The 19147-nt window shown below is 35.9% G+C and overlaps 2 protein-coding genes across 4 annotated transcripts; one reads left to right on the top strand and one right to left on the bottom strand.

Annotated features, from left to right (window-relative positions):
• Positions 1–83: 83 nt before the first annotated feature.
• Positions 84–12435, bottom strand: LOC120624805 (superoxide dismutase [Cu-Zn]-like). 3 transcript variants are annotated; one of them, XM_039891554.1, is made up of 6 exons: positions 12353–12435; positions 11314–11612; positions 10228–10290; positions 2502–2729; positions 1260–1384; positions 84–771 (listed from the first exon to the last, which is right to left on the bottom strand). In XM_039891554.1, exons 2-6 carry the CDS (start codon positions 11488–11490, stop codon positions 639–641), a joined length of 726 nt encoding a protein of 241 aa, XP_039747488.1. In that variant the 5' UTR covers positions 11491–11612; positions 12353–12435; the 3' UTR covers positions 84–638. The 3 variants fall into 3 exon arrangements, with proteins under 3 accessions (XP_039747488.1, XP_039747490.1, XP_039747489.1); XM_039891556.1 differs by having other exon boundaries at positions 11314–11563; XM_039891555.1 differs by having other exon boundaries at positions 11314–11510.
• A 4153-nt stretch (positions 12436–16588) lies between these two features.
• LOC120624807 lies at positions 16589–18913 on the top strand. The gene is made up of 2 exons (XM_039891559.1): positions 16589–16943; positions 18467–18913. The coding sequence occupies exons 1-2, from the start codon at positions 16760–16762 to the stop codon at positions 18646–18648; spliced, it is 366 nt and encodes a 121-aa protein (XP_039747493.1). The 5' UTR covers positions 16589–16759; the 3' UTR covers positions 18649–18913.
• Positions 18914–19147: the final 234 nt, after the last annotated feature.

Below are 19147 nucleotides of genomic sequence, written 5' to 3'. Positions count from 1 at the left end.
AAATTTTTACTTAAACCAACTTTAATTTAAAATTTTCAATTTTATTTAAAAAAAAAAGCAAATCACAATATTCTCCAAATACGGCTTCCGCGGGTACACGAACAACGACGTTTTTACGCCTGCGAGACTATCATCTAGGATATTGCGTAATAGATAGTTGGTTGCCTGGAAGAAATCGCTATGAAGCGATAAGGCCGTCAAATTATATACTTTTCTTCTTTTTCTGTTCTTTTTGTGGTGTGCAAAAAAAGTATATTCATTCATAGTTGTTTCGAAAGTATGTACAAACCTATTATGTAGTTACTATTGAGTACTTATATTCTATTACTGTGCTACAACACAAAAAGAAAAACTCTATAAGACATTTGTGCCCATTCTGTTGTTGTTAAAACCTTTAAAATAATAACATTAAACCACCTAGAAGACATGCTGCCTTTTTTCTGTTCTTTGTGGAACGGGGTAGCGTTATTTTTGTTTCTGTCTATTTAAGAGGGCTAGTTGGCACTATTAAAATTAATTAAATGTTAACGATTAATGCTGATCAGCAAACTCATTCATGTAATGGGTGATTTATCGATACGGTATCGCAAAATAAGCCAATAATGAACCGATAATTCATTCTAACTTCGCCATTGCATTTAATTCAAATATCCTATGACGCCACAGGCAATGGCCGGTCCCGATGTGCCCGTGAGAGCGCTTTCTTCCGTACTGGCTCTACCGTAGTCATCCTCACTCTTCGTGATAGCTATAGATCTACCCACTATAGACCTGGGGGTGAATAAAAAAATAAGCAATCAACAATATTTCAATACAATATATTATTTTAAGACTATCTAGCTGCGATCAATTCGGAAAAGTGAACTATTTAAATAATAAAGTATAAAAATGAAGTATTTAAATTAAAAAAAAACAATTGTCTTTAATACCAATTTGATAATGCAAATTTCTTATAAATTTTATATAGACGTGAAATTTTTTTTAAACCCGGAACGCACTTAAATCCTTTCAAAGCATTTTGAGAGGATCCGTTAACTGTTAAGACCATTTCGTTCCAAAAAATTTCCGGCTAAATATGAGGCGACGTTAAAAAAAATACAATACCTATACCTGAATCGAGTTATATGTATTTTCGTAGCGCATGCATAAATTGAATCCGAGAAGTACTCATTACTGTAAAAAGCAGCACACCAATACCATAGCAGCAGTTTGTTTTGGCATCTAATAATACTCAAAATTGGTTAGCTAAAAACAAATACCTGGGACCAGTCAAAGAGATAAGGTGATCGAAGATTTTCACGTTCAGTGGGGTACCTTCTTCCGCCTTTATGTTGCCCAGATCGCCTACATGGCGTATACCGTCACGAGGGCCACCGTGACGACCCTGAAAATATATTGTAACATGTATAAGGTTGCCTCACCTATGGAGCTGAAACGTGACGATTGCAAATGGACTTATCCACGAATTTAAAATCATTCCACGGGCATTATAGGAAGGGATATATCAGAAGTTTCAATAAAGGATAGAATGAAAGACGAAGGAGAACCAAAGTCACATCTCAAACCATCAGCAAGTTGTAATGTCAATGGGCAGTGGGCAGGTTATGCTTTTCGTAGGTACGATGGCCATTGAATCAGTAAATTCCTAGGTAAGGAGATAGCGAACGCTCTCCAGCACACAAAAAGAGAGTGATGGGGACACGGGGAGTGGGTAGATGGCGAAGGCTGAGGACCGAGTTCTGTGACGCTTTTTGGGAATGACCTATGTTCAGCAGTGAAAGTCAAGGGACGTTGCCAACATCGCAAAAAAAAATTGGTAAACAAAAGTACAGGCTTTCGAACATCAATTTTGTCAACTGGTAAAGGCAGACCTAACAGGAACCACGGAGAAGTAATAGTAACTTTGCTGGGTAGACACAAAATTGAAATTCAAATTGAAATTTTCTTTATTCATGTAGGCCTATCACAGGCACTCATGAAGCGTTCATACATACTTATATGTTAACATAATTGTAAGGGGATGGTGATAACTTCGTTCGCCAACTTAAACCTAAAGCTACGAGTGTTCCGCGCCCTGGTCTAAGAAGAGCCCACAACAAAATAAGCTGGGTAATTTTCTTTTTATTATCACCGTCTCACAGTTTATTTATATTAAGCTATGAAGCTAGAGTAATTCACACCCAAGCTTTTTTATCGTTTAAGTAATCCTTAATATTATAATAGGATTTTTCTGTAAGCTTACGTTTTATATAAACTTTGAACTTAGATACATTTTACCAAAGATTTTGTTTGGTAATTTGTTATAAAATAATGTACAATTGCTCTTGAATGAATTTGCAATTTTGTGTAGCCTAGTAAACTGCACAACGAGTTTATGTTTGCTTTTTTTGCACAGCTGAAGTTATTGAGAACAAAAGCACTGATAGCGCAGTGGTTAGTACTTTGGCCACACATTACTACAGCCATTTTCTACTTCCAAATATAGTAGTAATAATACTCACGTAATAAGCTATGAAATGAGGGCCAATCTCCATACAGTTGCCATTTATATCACCGCTCTGGTGGACATGCAGGCCATGCAGACCAGCAGGCAAGCCTGTCACATTCCCTTCAATCGTCACAGGGCCGTTGGGGACGATTTGTGTGAAGACCAGATCACCTTCTACCCCGGATTCCTGGTCGGCTTCCAAGTGAACTATCGCTTTCAGGCCTGGACCGGGGTGGCGGGGCTGGAAGTAAAAGTACTGGCACTTAGTACATAATAATCGGGCCTGACATTCCGGAGATTAACCGGGACAAACAAACAGACAAACATTCTAACATTTGTATGCATTTAGTTAAACGTTGATATTTTAACAATGCACACAAACATCTCAATTTATTTTATATTTATGTTACAGAGGTATTGAAAATTTATTTTATCAGTCCTTGAAATAATGTTAAGAGGAAGACACAGTCATTAAACACACGCAATGCCTATTTTTGTATACTATCAATTGCACTTATCTCTCAAGAAATAGTTATAAGTATTTGATACAAAGATTGAAATGTAATCAAATTGTATAGCTGTGTGTGTATTTTTATCCTTAATAGCTCATTGGTTCAGAGAATCGATCGAAGGGATACAACTATGGATTTTAAATAAAAATATATAAAACCAAAAAAGCAGCCAGAATAAGAAGAAGAAGAAGTAAATAAAAATGCAGATACATATTTTATTTGGAAATAGTGCCAATCTGTCGGGGACATAAATCCCTGAACTAAACTAAATTGACAGGTCATAAAATAATGCTATCCTTTACCATCTTATGAAAGGACAGAACTACTTTTTGACTCATCAATTTATTACAGTTTAAAGATTTGTATACAATATGATAATTGCCACTACTGTTTCTTTAACAACGAATCCATTGCAAAGCGATTATAACACACCTTTTACTTACGTCCGGTTTGTGCTGATCAGCAAACTACCCGGATTTGTTCGGCTTGTTTTTATCGAACATTATCAATAGCAGTAAGTATGAGTTACGAAATTGCAAGAGGCCAAGTGAATAATGCGCGAGAACAGCCTATTGCTTAAGCGTACGAACATAATATACATAATTAGGTCTAACTTTCCAAATACATGAAGATCCGTGTGAGTAAGTGAAGATTGCTAAAATGTAAAATGATGTTGAAAATGCGCAATCTGCTGAGTTTCTCGCCCGCTTCTTCTCGGTAGAATCTGACTTCCGAACCGGTAGGTCACTACAAACACTGACTTGATGTTTCAAAAGTGATTATAAACTGCGATTATTTTAAATAAATAAAAATAAAATAAATAAATATACTAGGACAGTACACATCGCCATCTAGCCCCAAAGTAAGCGTAGCTTGTGTTATGGGTACTAAGACAACTGATGAATATTTTTATGAATAACATACATAAATACTTAAAATATACATATAAACACCCAGACACTGAAAAATATACATGCTCATCACACAGACATTTTCCAGTAGTGGGAATCGAACCCACGGCCTGGGGCTCAGAAAGCAGGATCGCTGCAAACTGCGCCAATCGGCCGTCAAAAATGAATTTTGAATACCTAGTTATTTATTTTTTTAGCAATTTTAAAAATAAGGCAATTTTTATCCGCCGCGCAATACCAGTTTCCTTCTTAAGGTAATGTGTGATACGATCTCGTATAATTATCATGTTCAGTAATTGCTGCTAAGATGCTATTCAGGTACGTAAAAACCGGAAATCGTTAATGATAAAATGTCTGATATATTTTTAATTGGTTAAGTAATCCTTGAATAATGTTTACACTGTCAAAATAAGACCTGTAAAGAGATCTATTCTATATTTTTCCGTAATGTTGTTTATTTTTTTTTATTATTTAAACTAATCAATACTAACTTAGTGGTTAAGGAAAAATTGTTACTAATATACTAACTGAATTAAATGATTATTATTATTATTATTATTATTTTTAAAACTTATTAAAATTCTTTGCTATTAATAATTAGCAGGCGTTTTTTTGCGGTGATAGCGTAGTGGGTAGATGCTCGCTCTCACTACCGGGGCGCCGAGTTCGAATCCCAGCACGCACCTCTAACTTTTCTAAGCTATGTGCGTTTTGAGTATTTCAAATATCACTTGCCTCAACGGTGAAGGAAAACATCGTGTGGAAACCTGCTTGCCTGATAGTAAGACATAATGTTCACAAAGGTATGTCGTTTCCACCAATCCGCACTGGGCCAGCGTGGTGGACTACGGGCCTTAACCCCTTCTCATTGTGGGAGGAGACCCGTGCTCTGTAATGGGCCGTTAATGGGTTGATAGTTCCTTATGCATTTTAAAACCTTAGTGATTGCTCAGCAAAATAATTAGTACCAATACCTTACTAATATTGTGAATGCGTAATTGTTTTGTATGTTTGTCCTTCCTTTACGCCCTAGCTAAGCAAACAATCAGCTTTGGCACAGAGTTAGGTAAAAAGACGGAGAGAAGTATCGAAGAGAGTAACGTATGCTGATTTTTATCCAAGCAATACAAACGGTTTCCGAGGAATTTGTAAAAAACCGAAATAACTGAATCGAAATAGTGACTTTTTGACGTAGATACTCACGGTTTTTGTTCTGTTCTCTCGGAGATCATACTTATTTTATAACACAATATCAACCATTGCAGAGGGTATCTATTACATCACGATATCATAACTATATATATGAAAATATGTATATGAGTATTTTTCTGTGTAAAATTGCGTTTTTACAGGAAATAATGGCATTTCCTGAATAAAACAACTCGAAAAGCGAAACCTTGATTAAATATAAGACCTGATCAAAATCTTAAAAGCCTTAGAAGTATCCGCACAAAATAAATTTATATCATTTACATAATGAACACGCAATTTTGAAAATGGCACATCTCGATTGTATGTACGAGTATGTCAGAATATGTATATGTTAATTTTTTACATCAAATAATATTATTTTTTTACACAACCTTCGACATTAATATTTAAATATAAATATACTAACTACGACAATACACACATGGCCATCTAGCCCCAAAGTAAGCGTAGCTTGTGTTATGGGTACTGAGATAGCTGAAGAATATTTTTTTATGAATATAATACACATAAATACTTATAATATACAGATAAACACCCAGACACTGAAAAACATTCATGTTCATCACACAAAACATTTTCCAGTTGTGGGAACCGAACCCACGGCCTTGGACTCAGAAAGCAGGGTCACTGCCCACTGCGCCACTTGGCCGTCTAAATGATTTATGACGTCAAAATATTTTAACACAATAGGGTTATTTTATTTACACAATTGGTGCACTTTTCTTTAAATATTTTAGATAGCCTAAAAACAAATATTATAATAGAATTAAATATTTATGTGTTGTTATTATATATATTAGTTTATTTTATATATTTATTAATTATATTATGTACATTGATCAATTTGTGTAAACTAGTTTATGTAGGTATTCCGTATTATGTATTAATTACTTATTCTAAATTTAAGATGGCTAATTTACGTAGAAAATAAAACCATTTCGTGTTTTATTGTTAGAGAAAAGTAATTTAATTTTCGTTAATTTTAAGTTAAGTCATTTAAGTTTTGTTTTACATAAGAAAATCTATGTATTTTTTTGAACTATAAGTGAAGTATTTTACTTTTGTTTTATAGAAGTTATATCTTTATTTTTGTGTTTAATTTCATTGCTAATAAATAATGATTCTGATTTATATGTGCCGTTTCAATCGCCCGTACGGAACTAACCCACTGCGTACGAAGGTACCGCATACTTTGGGGCTAGATGGCGGTGTGTGTAATGTCGTAGTAGGTATATTTATTTGCGTCTAAACGTGGTTTCCTAATTCAGATTAGCTAATTAGGTAACAAGGAAGTAAACTCCTCTTAATTTTATTATCTGCCCACGCATCCAGCAGACATAATTAAATAAAGAGTCCTGCTAATTATAAAAGCCTATTTAGAAAAGTGAAGCCTTCCAACTTTCAAGCGCCCAGACGTAGTATTCTAGTAGGTCAAAGATTAAACACGGAGTCAAGCTTAGTACGAACCGCTTTACCACCACGACACATATAGTTTTCTTAAAAAATAAGTTTGAAATGCATCTCTATAGAAAGTAATTTATTTAGTTATTTATAAAGGACAACCAACAGTAGATACATTAAAACTTTGTTTTTTTTTGGAATGAGTCACATAGTAAATGTTCAACTATTTACAGGTTATCACATCATGCATTAAAATGTAAAAAAGTAATTCTTATAAATTATTTACAATTAATTATTAGTCAGTTAATATAAACCTTAAAAAGTATAAATATTTAAAGCTAAATTACATAATAGTAATAATAATAGTATTTGTAATGTATATTTAAGTTTATTTATCCCTACGTATCTAAGTTATGTCCATACAGTAGTGTCCACCAATGCGCATTGGGCCAGCGTGGTGGAACACGGCCTAAACCCTTCTCATGTGTAGGAGACCCGTGCCCAGTGGCGTGCACTGGGTTTCTTACCAGGGTATGCATACAGCAGGAAATTTGCATAAAACGGCAAAATCATCCTCTTTAAATTTTAGGGTATGCAGTGCTTTTGTTCATGTATGGAGTGCACGCCACTGCCCGTGCCCTACAGAGGGCCGGTAATAGGTTTATATGATGATGACGATCTAAGTAAGTTAATTAATATTAGGTTCAGATCTTTGTATATGTATGTCTTGTACAAGGGTCACCGGGTGTGAGAGTTTAGTGTACTTATATAATAATTATAAAAAAAAGTATTATTATAGTAATAATAACGCTTTCTGTGAATCCCGGAATCTTTTAATCCCGGGAATACGATCGGTTTCCACGGGGTTTAAAAACACTAGCTAAAATGCCGCGGTTTCCGGATTAATTGAAATAACGTGTATAATATATATGTAGATAGGATACTTTTTTATCCCGGAATGGCAGCAGTGCAGGGCAATACAACCCGAAATTTGCATAAAGATTGCTTGCATCCTGAAGGATTTAGAAAACTTGTAATCCCGGGAATACAAACGGTTTCAAATGAATTAAAAAAAAAAAACGAAAAAAAGCGGCGGTTTACACATTAATTTATATGTTTGTGTGATATGTACTCAGGATAATTATTATAACATGTACAAGTAACATTTTTCGGGGGATGTAAGAATTTAAACTATGTTAGCAGTGCAGGGCAATGCAACCCGAAAATTGCATAAAGATTGCTTGCATCCTGAAGGACAGACAATACTTTTTATCCCGGGAATAAGATCGGTTTTCACGGGATTATAAATCCGGCGGTTTCCGCAGTAATTTTAAGATAAACCATTCTGTTTATGTTGTAATTATAGTATACTTAATTACATACATATTTTAGGAAAAAAAATCTAGGCAAACTTGCTGTTTCGAGGTCGTACCCTTGCTTTGTCTTAGAACAAAATTACCGAAATATTCGAAAATGTTATTGTGCAACATATAATAAAAAATTAAGCAGGTATTTTAATTGTTTGATATATAAGATATAAAACATTTCCTAGCCATTTAAGCTGTACCTATTTACTTAAGTTATTTGTCTGGAGGCTGCGGCCGTGGCTAAATAACCCCTCTACTGACAAAGACGTGCCTTGGGGTCGTGATTAGGGGTAGGTTTTATATGACTAACAGAGTAGTCCGCTATTATTTTACACGGCTAGATTGGACAGGAGACAGTTCCTGAAAGTAGCAGTGCATTGCTCTTCTGGGATCGAACGATTATCACTGACAGGTATATTACAGCTAATAGACCTGATATAGTGCTAGTCGATCGATCAGTGCGCCGTGCAATTGTTGACGTTACTATTCCACATGAAGATAATCTGATGAAAGCTGAAAAGGAAAAAGTATTTAAATACTTTGACCTTGCTCACGAGATTACCGCCATGTGGAATGTTGAGTCGACCGTTATTGTTCCGATTTTTGTTTCAGTCAATGGTCTTCTCGCGTAAAGCTTTGACCAACATCTTAACAAGCTGCCGCTTGGTTGTTGGATCGTGGGTCGGATACAGAAGGCAGTAGTCCTTGAAACGGCGCGTATTGTGGTTCGAGTGCGTATGGTGGAGGTTCCTCACTCTGGAGCCCTGACTGCCGGTTGCTTGGGCATTCAAAAGCCCCGCAAGCGGAGGGTGGATGTTTTTTCTTACACATTTTTAATAGTGTTTTATATTTTTTTAAGCATTGTTTAGAATTTAAAAGGAAAAATTAAAAATAAATAAATGATAAAAATGAATAAAAACGGGCCAAATATATGGAAATAATATAGGTGTAATAATACGTGCACCATGTGACGTTCTCGGGGGATGTAAAAATATAAACTATATTTAATACGCAGGGAAATAAACCCCGAATTTTGCATAAAGATTGATTTATTTGTAATAATAAACTTCTCCAATTCCATTTTCTCCTGCTTTAGCAGGTTAATTTTATAATATAATCACGGGATATAATCTGGGGATATATTTTTTGTCAGATTGTAGTTTGGTGAGATTGCAGTCAAGGGCTAACTTACAAGTTACTTAACTTAGTTTTAACTTAAAACTTTGTTTAGTATCTATCGTTTTACAAAACAATACGGAATAAAGTTTGTACCTTTTTATAGGAAGTTTTCGTGATGTGCTTTAGGCATGGTTATGAATATTATAAACGTCAAATTAGCATATCTATGAACTAACGTAATTTAAACTGTTCACGTCTAATTCACGTTTGGTTTGTTTTTCTTTGCGTTTAGACACCATCAGTTCCGCGAGTACATCCGCTTCGACTACAAGTTCATCACTGCCGGATTAAAGGCCTCTCTTAATAGGAGGTCTTGCCCACCACGCTGGGCGGAAGGGATAGTGATCGCAGTAAGTAGTACAGGGGATGCTGCTACTCGTTTCGCCGCGGGAAATGGTGTGGTGGCTACACGACAAGTTGCTCTTTTCATAATGTTATATTGACCACACCCTACCCGTAAGTGGAGTAATTGAATCAGGATTCTGTATGATCTTAATTCTGTGTATAGCCACGCTACTTCTGGATTAAATAACTTTTTAATGCTGGCAGAATTATTCAAATCGGTTCAGTAGTTTCAAAGTTTAGTTTACATAAGTTTACATATCACAAATACACAAACAACTAAATAAATCTTTTCTTATTAAGTTTTTTTTTAGACTCGTAAGCTGTTGGTTCCATAAATTATCACTAGTATTAAAACTTAATAGAGCTAGTAATAGTTTTTTTTGTTTATTGTAAAGTGGATATTGGATAGAAGCAGGCGTTACTTTGCGGAATTCCATGACATATTATGAAAATTAAGCGTAATTTGCTATACTCTGCAAAAAGCAGGACAATCTGTTTGGTGTAATTTATAACCAAAATTTATTACCAAACAGATTTTCGGCAATGCACCGTTTACGTACGTTTCGCTCCGAAACCGGAGCATCCTCGGGAGATGTCAACTTTACAATGAATAATTGCTAAGTACTTAATTGTTTGTTTGTAAAAAGTCTTGTTTGTGGAACTAACTGTATTTGAAAAATATTTTTGCAAGATTCTGGTAGGATTTCAAATAGTAACCTAATTCTTAGTTCCGTAAACCTCATCAACTCGGCACTCTGGGAGGCACGGTGGTGCATAACCCCTGACTCCGGTGTAAAATAAAGTGAACTTACCTCAGCCAGTTCTATTTGCTTCTGTGATCGATCATTGCCAACCGGATAACCTGTGCCGAGTTCCTGGAAACAGTGGTTTTGTTAGTATGTTTTTATCAAAGCGAAAATTCTAAGTTTCACTGGCTGAATTTAATTTGTGGGTCCGCGTTGGACAATCCAACCTTAATTATTCAAGAGTATGAAGCAGTCTGCGTGTCCGTCTGTCCAGTCCGTCTGTTATTGTTTTGTTATTTCTTGTTTTCGCTTTTAATTTGTGTAATAAAGACTTTATCTATCTATCTATCTATCCATCTGTTAACACTCTATTTCTTAAACTCTTCACACGTATAGTCCATTCTTTAACCCTGTGTGAACAGTCATATAGGTACTATCCCCGGATGCCTTTCCTGTCGCTACTTAACATCAGTGGCGTGCACTTCATACATGCACAAAAGCGCTGCCTACCCCAACATTTACATATAACTGGAAACAGAGAAGGATTTTGACATTCTATGGTATTTGACTGCTTTTTGCTTACGCTGATCCAAATTCCTGTACACGCCACTGTTGTACCATAAGATGATATTGGCGTCAAGCAATAACTTCCCTTTAGATAATAATAGAGCATGGTTGTTTTTCATTAAGGGGAATATTTTTTTTTTAAATCGGTGGTAGCCAATTGGTTAGGACTTCGAATTCACTTTATGGGGACCGAGTTCGAATCCCAGCACACACCTCTAACTTTTTAAGTTATGTGCGTTATATAATCAATTAAATTATCAATTGCTTCAACTGTGAAGGAAAACATCGTAAGGATAACAAACACCTGCATGTCTGACAGTTATTTATAATGTTCTCAAAGGTGTGTGGAGTCCACCAATCCGCACTGGGCCACCGTGATGGACTACGGCCTGTTATATATATATGATATTTATTTGCAAACCACATCAAATTAAGGATATATACAAGAAAAAACAGAAACATGAAAATAGAGCTACAATACAAAAGGCGGCCTTATCGCTTACTAGCGGTACTACCAGGCATCATTAGAATTAGAAAAAAAAGTGGAGAGCAAACTGCAGTTAGTGCAAAACGAATCTTACTTACATATAAATAGGGTTCCATGAACACTTCATACAGAGCACTCTGGTAATCATCGACAGCCGGTATAGCTTTAATGACCAGATTCCTTCCATAACCGGGTATGCCTTGGAAACTTTTACCATTTAACACGGATATTAACCAGATAAATTGTCCAAAAAATATGTGTAGACGTAAATTCATAATTGAACTTTTTTGTATTACTGTTGGTTTTAAAGTTCACTCAAAACAGTTGAGATATACATTAGAAATCCGACTATAAGACCTTATTTTATGACATCCGGTTTGTCGATGTCCGAATATTACTTAAAATATTTGAAAAAAAAAGTTCTTAAGTAATCGCTCTTTGTAAAGTGAATTGAATTAAAAATGTATTTTTACGCACAAATTAACGTTCAAGTAAATCCGGAATAATCGAAAACCCGGATAATATAATTAATTATAATCACGGAAACATCTGGACGCAAACTTGAATGGACAGCATTGTTGTGGGTGCAGATCTTTAAATTAATTTATTTTTATTTTATTATTTTACGCGACCACAAGTTAAGAGATGTTCTTAAGTAAAGCATAAAATTATAGTAGAAGTAAAGGCAGCCGTATAGCTCAATAGCGAACAATCAAATACCCCGATATTTGAAATCACAGAATATTATATTGTTCAACGAGAAACTAATGCCTGTTTCACCAACCTTTTGATAGATTTCAGATAGCTTATTCACAAATTTGTCTTTGTCACTTGACACAAAGAAAGTAAGAAAGTAAGTGGCAACACTTAAAGCCAAAGTCAAAGTTAAAGTCAAAGTCAAATATTTCTTTATTCAAATAGGGACATAGATGGGACTTTTGATACGCCGCGCTAATTATATACAAAATGTGTACATAGTAGTGAGTAGTGATGGCGATAACTCCATACTACACTTGTGATTAGGCTGTCTGACATTTGTAAGAGGTTGTTGAAACAGGAAGGGATTTCATCACTATTTGCCTTATTTTACTTAAAAAAACACTTTGATTGATCCGGATAACCGAAAATAATTCGTACCAATGCAAATCCGATTAGCGGATAATAGGTCCAGATAATCGGGTTTCTAATGTATGTTTTCGTTACGTATACGCGTTGACTTAGCAAAGGTTTCGTGAACAATGAATTGCATTTTAGAATAGAGGTGGTTTAAGCTTTTTTTCTTAGTTCATGTAATTAATATGTTCAATCAAGAGCTGGTGGAGAGTTTTGTTTGAGTATTAAAAAATTAACCGTGCGCTTTTTTGTACATATTTTGGACAGCCGATTGGCGCAGTGGCAGCCTACTTTCTGAGACCGAGGCCGTGAGTTCGATTCCTACATCCGGAAAATTTTTGTGTGATGAACATAATGATGTCTGGATGGTTATGTGAATATGATAAGTGTTTATGTATATTAAATTCATAAAAATATTCATCAGCTATGGGGCTAGATGGCAATGTGTGTATTGTCGTAGTATATTTATTCATTTATTTATTTATTTATATAATATGACACCATGCTATTAAGGAAACATTAATATATTTGTTTTATTTTATTTATTTATTGGCTTTTCAAGGTATTTTTATATCACATAGAGCAATGAAATTTCCACAACTTAGTTATATGTCGCAGCCGGAAATGAGTACGGACACTAAAATGAAACGCAAACGCGCCAGCTAGCGGCTAGCATGCATCAAAAGTTTTGGCGCGCTTCGACAGAGTCGTGACGGGGTCAACTGACTAGATTGGGATTATTAATTAGTTGGGACGCAAGGCAGAAAGACGTCGTCACGGAACTGTCCTACGTTTCTCTTAGTGGTTATTATTGTTAAAAGTTTGCTATTACGATATTAGTTAAATTCAGTGTAAGAAGTTAAATTCAGTGTTCGAATAAAGCGAGTCAAATTTAAAGGTGTTCTTATTGCACGATACCTGAAAATTGCCCACACGATGTCGGACGGATCAAGTTAAAATCCGCCCGATCCTACATATTATACATAAACGGGAAGAATTATCCAAGATAGTAAGAAAATATAACGACAATTGTAAGAAGGCTTTAACGTTTATTGGAAATATACTTTCTGTACTACCAAATACAGTGTAAACTCTTTATAACGAAACTCGAGGGACTGAGCATTTTTTGTCGTTATAGAGAGTTATCGTTATATGGAGTGAACAAAAAAAAACAAGACAGCAACAGTGGATTGACTTAGTTCAAAACGCCTTCCAACGTCACTTTTCTTTTCTCCCTTTTCAATCGCACGTATCACACAAATTTTTTCGTCAACACTAATCGCTTTCCGTTTACTGGCCATGTTAACAGTTTCAAAGTAGGTTTACGACTGATAATACGATAGGTACCCAGTATGCTTGGTCGAAGACCATCACTTCCGAGAAAACAATGCGTCATACTGCACGTGTACAAGGCAATTAAGGATAACAAAAGCTAGACCGACCTCGGATGTTTCGGAGCTTCAAAGTCTTTTGTTACCTGATAACATAACATAAACAATAATACCGATAATAAATATTTACTGTCTACAAATATGAACACATTTCTTCGTAATAGAGAATGGCGTATCGCTATAAAGAGTGTTTCAATATGTGAGTTTTAACGCAAACCAACCAACTTGGGCTCACTCCAACGTTATAGGGAGTTTATCGTTATAAAGGATAACGTTATAAAGAGTTTACACTGTAATACAAATAGTTATTAAAACGGATAAAAGCTTAATAAATTTCGTATTTAAAACTTTGATTGTATACTTTTGCTTACTAACTTAAGCAGTTTTAATACCTTTATAAGAATTCGGCTCGTTTTTGAACGATAAACGCGAAAGCTTTTCTCTGCTCTCAACTCTACACCATACAGTTGTATGACAGCTTGATAATCTCTATACTAAAAATAATGCCAAGAGTTGCGGATGATGCAACGCGGTAAATCGCAGTATATTGCGTAGTTTAGCGCAAAAAATCACTTAATGATTTGGGATCGTTTATCTCTTTTGGTACCTGCTTTGTGTGTAAGGTTTATTATAAAATCCTTTTTGTCACAATTATATTATTTTCGCTCGCTTCGCTTTTAACGCTCACCAAGGGCGTTTAAAGCGTTGGAACTTCGTTCCAGCAGCTCTTGGAGTAATACGTGTGGATGGTTGTCATTAGGTCTTCGTGCGTTGCCAAGGTTCTATGATTGAGAGGCGTGACGTAACCACTGGGCCACGGTCTTGCCGTTTTGGCTAGATTAGTCTTCATATTAAAACGTTATAAAACTTTAAAACAATCCGTCTACAATTGATCTTAGCACCTTATTCGCGTTCTTGTAGTAGTTCGTGTAGTAAATTAAAGAGTTGATGCAATCATGGCGGATCCAAACAGGTATGGGTAGCCCCTATTAATTTGTTTGTAATATTGTACCTATTGTATTGTGTGTAGATTCGGTGGATCGCTATTATAGGTGACAAATCGTTAACACAGGCGAAACTACATAGTCTCCAGCACCGACGCAATGTTGCCTGTGAATCGTTTTTTTACCGTTTGATTACGAAACTAGAGGTACCGACACATCTTAACGTGGTATATCAGTGATTCGAATCACCAACGAGCGACCATAGGCGTCAAAATGCCAAGGAGATTACGATGAGCTAATGAGCTGACGACCTCCCGGGCGCAGCGGTGAGTGCTGTGAATTTAAGAAGGAGGTCCCTGGTTCGATCCCCGTTCGAGGGGCAATTTGTGAATTTATATTTTTTAATTTTCTCTGGTCTGGTCTGGTGGAAGGCTTAGGCTGTGGCTACTTACCACTCTAATACCCACAAAGACGTGCCGCAAAGTGATTTATTGTTCCAGGTCTATGTCGCGTAGAAACAGATTAAGGGTTTAAAATAGCTTCTTCACCCCTAAAAGCTTAGCTAGATACCATCTTAGACTCCATCTCTGACTAGCATGTGAGACTGCAGTCAAGGGCTAAGTTATAGTAAAAAAAAAAAAGATTATATTACTCGTCGCACCGCTGAACTCCTGGCCCCGGATGAGGCCGTTTAGATACGCTATTGTCGAAGTGGAAGTTGGCAGTTATTTCGTGCAGGCGCTTTAAATCTTAACACGGCAAATAATAGCTTTGCTATTAATCTCTGTTAATTTTATTATTTGTACTTACTTGTATTTGTAAGTACCTACACTTGTAAATTTTTCCGTTTGCTTTTAGGGTTCCGAGGACTGCCAACGGGATTCAAGACATTTCATTTATTTCAAGATGGCCTAATATCAGCGCTTTTGAAACGTTAAGTCAGTCTGTTTTTAGTGACTCTACCACCGGTTCGGAAGGCAGATTCCACCGCGAGAGCCGGCGAGAAACTCAGCAGATTGCTCTTTCTCAGCATCATTGTACAGTTTACAAACTTTGAAACTTTAGAAATATATTTATGCATCCTTCAACAGTATTTCGTAATTCCGTTACACGTTGTATAAACATATTTTGTACCGCTTCCGCTTCGAAAATCACTGCGTAAAAAGTTTGTTATTTCAAACTATCAGTTACCAAATTTTTTGTTATCAATACCAAAATTAAATATCTTTAGCTACGGAACAAGAATTAATAAAGCTGTCATTAGCCTGTGACGTCACGAGTGCGGCCATGACACCCAGCGAGCGTTTCCGCGGGAAATATTGTTTTTTTACTGAGTGTAATTTGCAATATATAATAACAAAACTGCTTTAATTTCTTCAAAATAAGATATTTTTGGATAAAGTAGGTACTTCCAAACATCACTACTAACGTATATGTGCGGAATACAGAGTTATCTAAAAGATACCTGGCCTCGATATCTTCCATGATTCACCAACAGCTTTTAGGAAAAAACTCACCGAACAATTAAAAGTTTTTGTCAAATTAAGTTTGCATGACGCTTTGTCAATGCTATGAGCACTTGTAATTGAAGTGCATATCAGTGCATGTTTTTGAATGTGTGCTATGTTTAAAAACGTGTTATATGCATCTTGTTAGTGCTCTCAATAAATAAATAAATAAATAAATAAACATCCTATCCAGGCAGTTTGTGAGGTAAAACCGTAGTACCAGTTGGTAAAGTGTGAAAGACCAATCTTTAATATAAAAACTATATATTATTAAACATTAGACATAATCGCATCAATGATAAAGAAATAAATGGTTATTGACATTGTCAATTTACAGTCTAAAAATGTCACCCGACGTCAAAATTATCTAGTAGCTGTCAAATAATTTGATAAATAAAATAACATATAAAATAAATATCGATCTTTCCGTGACCCTTACAATATACTTTACTCTGTTATAATGGATTACATTATAACAGAGTAAAGAAAAAAAACATTAAATTGCTTGTAATATAAAAACAACAAAAAACTTTTATAAGAAAAGTTTGAGTACATGTTCAACATGGTTATAACTGTGGTTATAACGTTATGAATCGCGACTTTGTGTACAACCATGAGGACAGACCGACAGCGTGGTCTCGAGCGGGGAGTACGATCAACAAGTGGCTGTGGGGGGCTCTGTGCTGTGGCATGCCGGGGATCCCATGTTATTACTGCACGTGCTGTGAAAAGATGGATGACGCTTCAGACCAAAACCGACCGAGAGTTAACCGTATGTTTCACCCAGAATTAAGAACATACAGAAACCGTGTAACGACTAATATTGAAGCATCATAAACCACTCCACTTTAGTAGTGTTTTTCGAATAGTTAGTTTTTCACATCATACCATTTAGCAGTTGACAGTGATTATTTACCTTTAATGTCCTGAAGTTTTCCCATAAAATGAGAAAATAGGAGAGTAAAATAGTTTGTGAGCTAAAAGTTCGAGCGTAATTGCTAGTTACCTCGGACAGTATTGTGACATATCGCCTGACACGACTAGCACTTGCGCATATATATAGCAACATTCCGCGGATGTGAATTGAGACTTGCGCGGGGGGTTTTCACTTTTTTTGGACACAATGCACTGCATGCAATAACGGCCGAAAGGGTTCTGTATTTTCTTAATTCTGTGGTTTCTTCCATCATCATTATCATCCAAGGTCCGAGAGTTCCCAAAAAAGAAGGTTGATGATGGCAAAACCGATCCTACCTAAAGGTAGATACTTTCTTGTTTTTAGACCCTATCATTATTTTTTAGCAATTTATTTATTAAGCGTAACTGCTGAAGTCGGTAGCATGTACAAGGACGAAACAGTAAACGAAATAGAGCCATTTTTTTGGCCGCTCAACTTCAAAATGTAGATATGTTTTAAAACCATTTATATTTCATATTATTTAACTGATTATTGAGGGTAGTTAATTAACTTTGAAAGGGCCGTGTCAACTATTTTAAAGAGGGAAAAAATCGCTCAAATCAGCTTCCGCAGCCAGAAATCACAAAAAATAAACGCATAGTAATAAGGTTTTTTTTTTGGGATTCTAGTTAAACCGTCAGGCTTGAAGGGCTATAGAACCCTAAATGTCAAAGGCGGCTTTACATGCGAACGTCAAGGAGCGTTATTTATAACAGCACTAGTTGTTGCCCGCGACTTCGTCCGCGTTTGATTTTGTTTTTTGATGTGGCATTCAATTTAGTTATATGTAGTTCTTAAAAAATTTAAAGTATTCAGTATCGCTAAGCCTTAAATGAGGGGTTTGCTGCTGTCCGCTGAGGAGTTCTGTCCTCTATCTCCAACCACATTCATCAGATCTATACAAAGTTTGGGCAAAATTAAACACATATACAACCTCTATAGTACAAAAATAATTATTTAAATCGGTTATAATTTGTCGGAGTTATGGTGTAAAATCGTCAAACACTTTCATCCCCTCTCCCAAAGGAACCGAGCTTAATGTCAGGATAAAAAGTATCCTATATTACTTCTAACACTTCCAAGAATATGTGTACAAAGTTTCATGAGGATCGGTTTAGTAGTTTTTTCGTGAAAGCGTAACAAACAAACAAACTTACATTGACATTTATAATATTAGTAGGGATTGATACAGTCTCATCATCCATTGTCAGTTATCGTCTTGCTTATTAAAAATCTCACTGTTTTTTGAGGCGCGAGGGTTAACAAAAAAATCCTAACTCCGGGTTGTTTCTGGGACCATCTCGAAGTACTAAAAATATTTTTCTTTCCGATAATAGAAGCCACGGCCACAGCGGAGAGGATGACTCGACCGCATCGACCTCACGCACCTCACGGGCGGAAGTCAACCCCTGAGATGCTGTCAGCCGTGCGATGTGCCCTCTCTCAACTCCAGGGCGAACCCGCACCAGTTCTGCCGAACGCCTCACAGACCGCACCGAACACTCCTGAACCTGGATAAGCTAGGACTGCGACATATAGTTCAATAAGAAGTAAATCCTATTGCTGTTTTGGAAACGGTCTTCCTTCTTTTAACATTTAAATTCTTGCCTGATCTCACTGGAATATACTCAAAAAGCTATGTACCTTACAAAATCAGCATTCCATGGCATTTCTTTAGCTTTCGGAGTGTCCTATCCATTAAACATGACTTAGAGTTTGCCTTCACAAAAGCGGTTAGTTTAATTTAATTTACTTTTTTAACAATCACTGTACAGTGTCCTTATTAATTATTATGAAAATTTAGCTTCATTGGCTATACTCTGCGAAAAGCAGCAGAATCTGTATGGTGTAACTTATAATTTCTTAAATCTTAAATTCCACACCATACAGATCTTCGGCAATGTATCCTTTATACACGTTTAACGTCACGAGTATAAAGACCGAAAAAATTATAAATCCCACCATACAGATTCTCCTACTTTTCGCGGAGTACAGCAAGCTTATCTTTCATAATATAT

This window comes from Pararge aegeria, chromosome 6, assembly GCF_905163445.1.
Source record: "Pararge aegeria chromosome 6, ilParAegt1.1, whole genome shotgun sequence".
NCBI lineage: Eukaryota > Metazoa > Arthropoda > Insecta > Lepidoptera > Nymphalidae > Pararge > Pararge aegeria.
The sequence above is the reverse complement of the archived record's forward strand: the minus strand, read 5'-3'. Positions and strand labels throughout refer to the sequence as shown.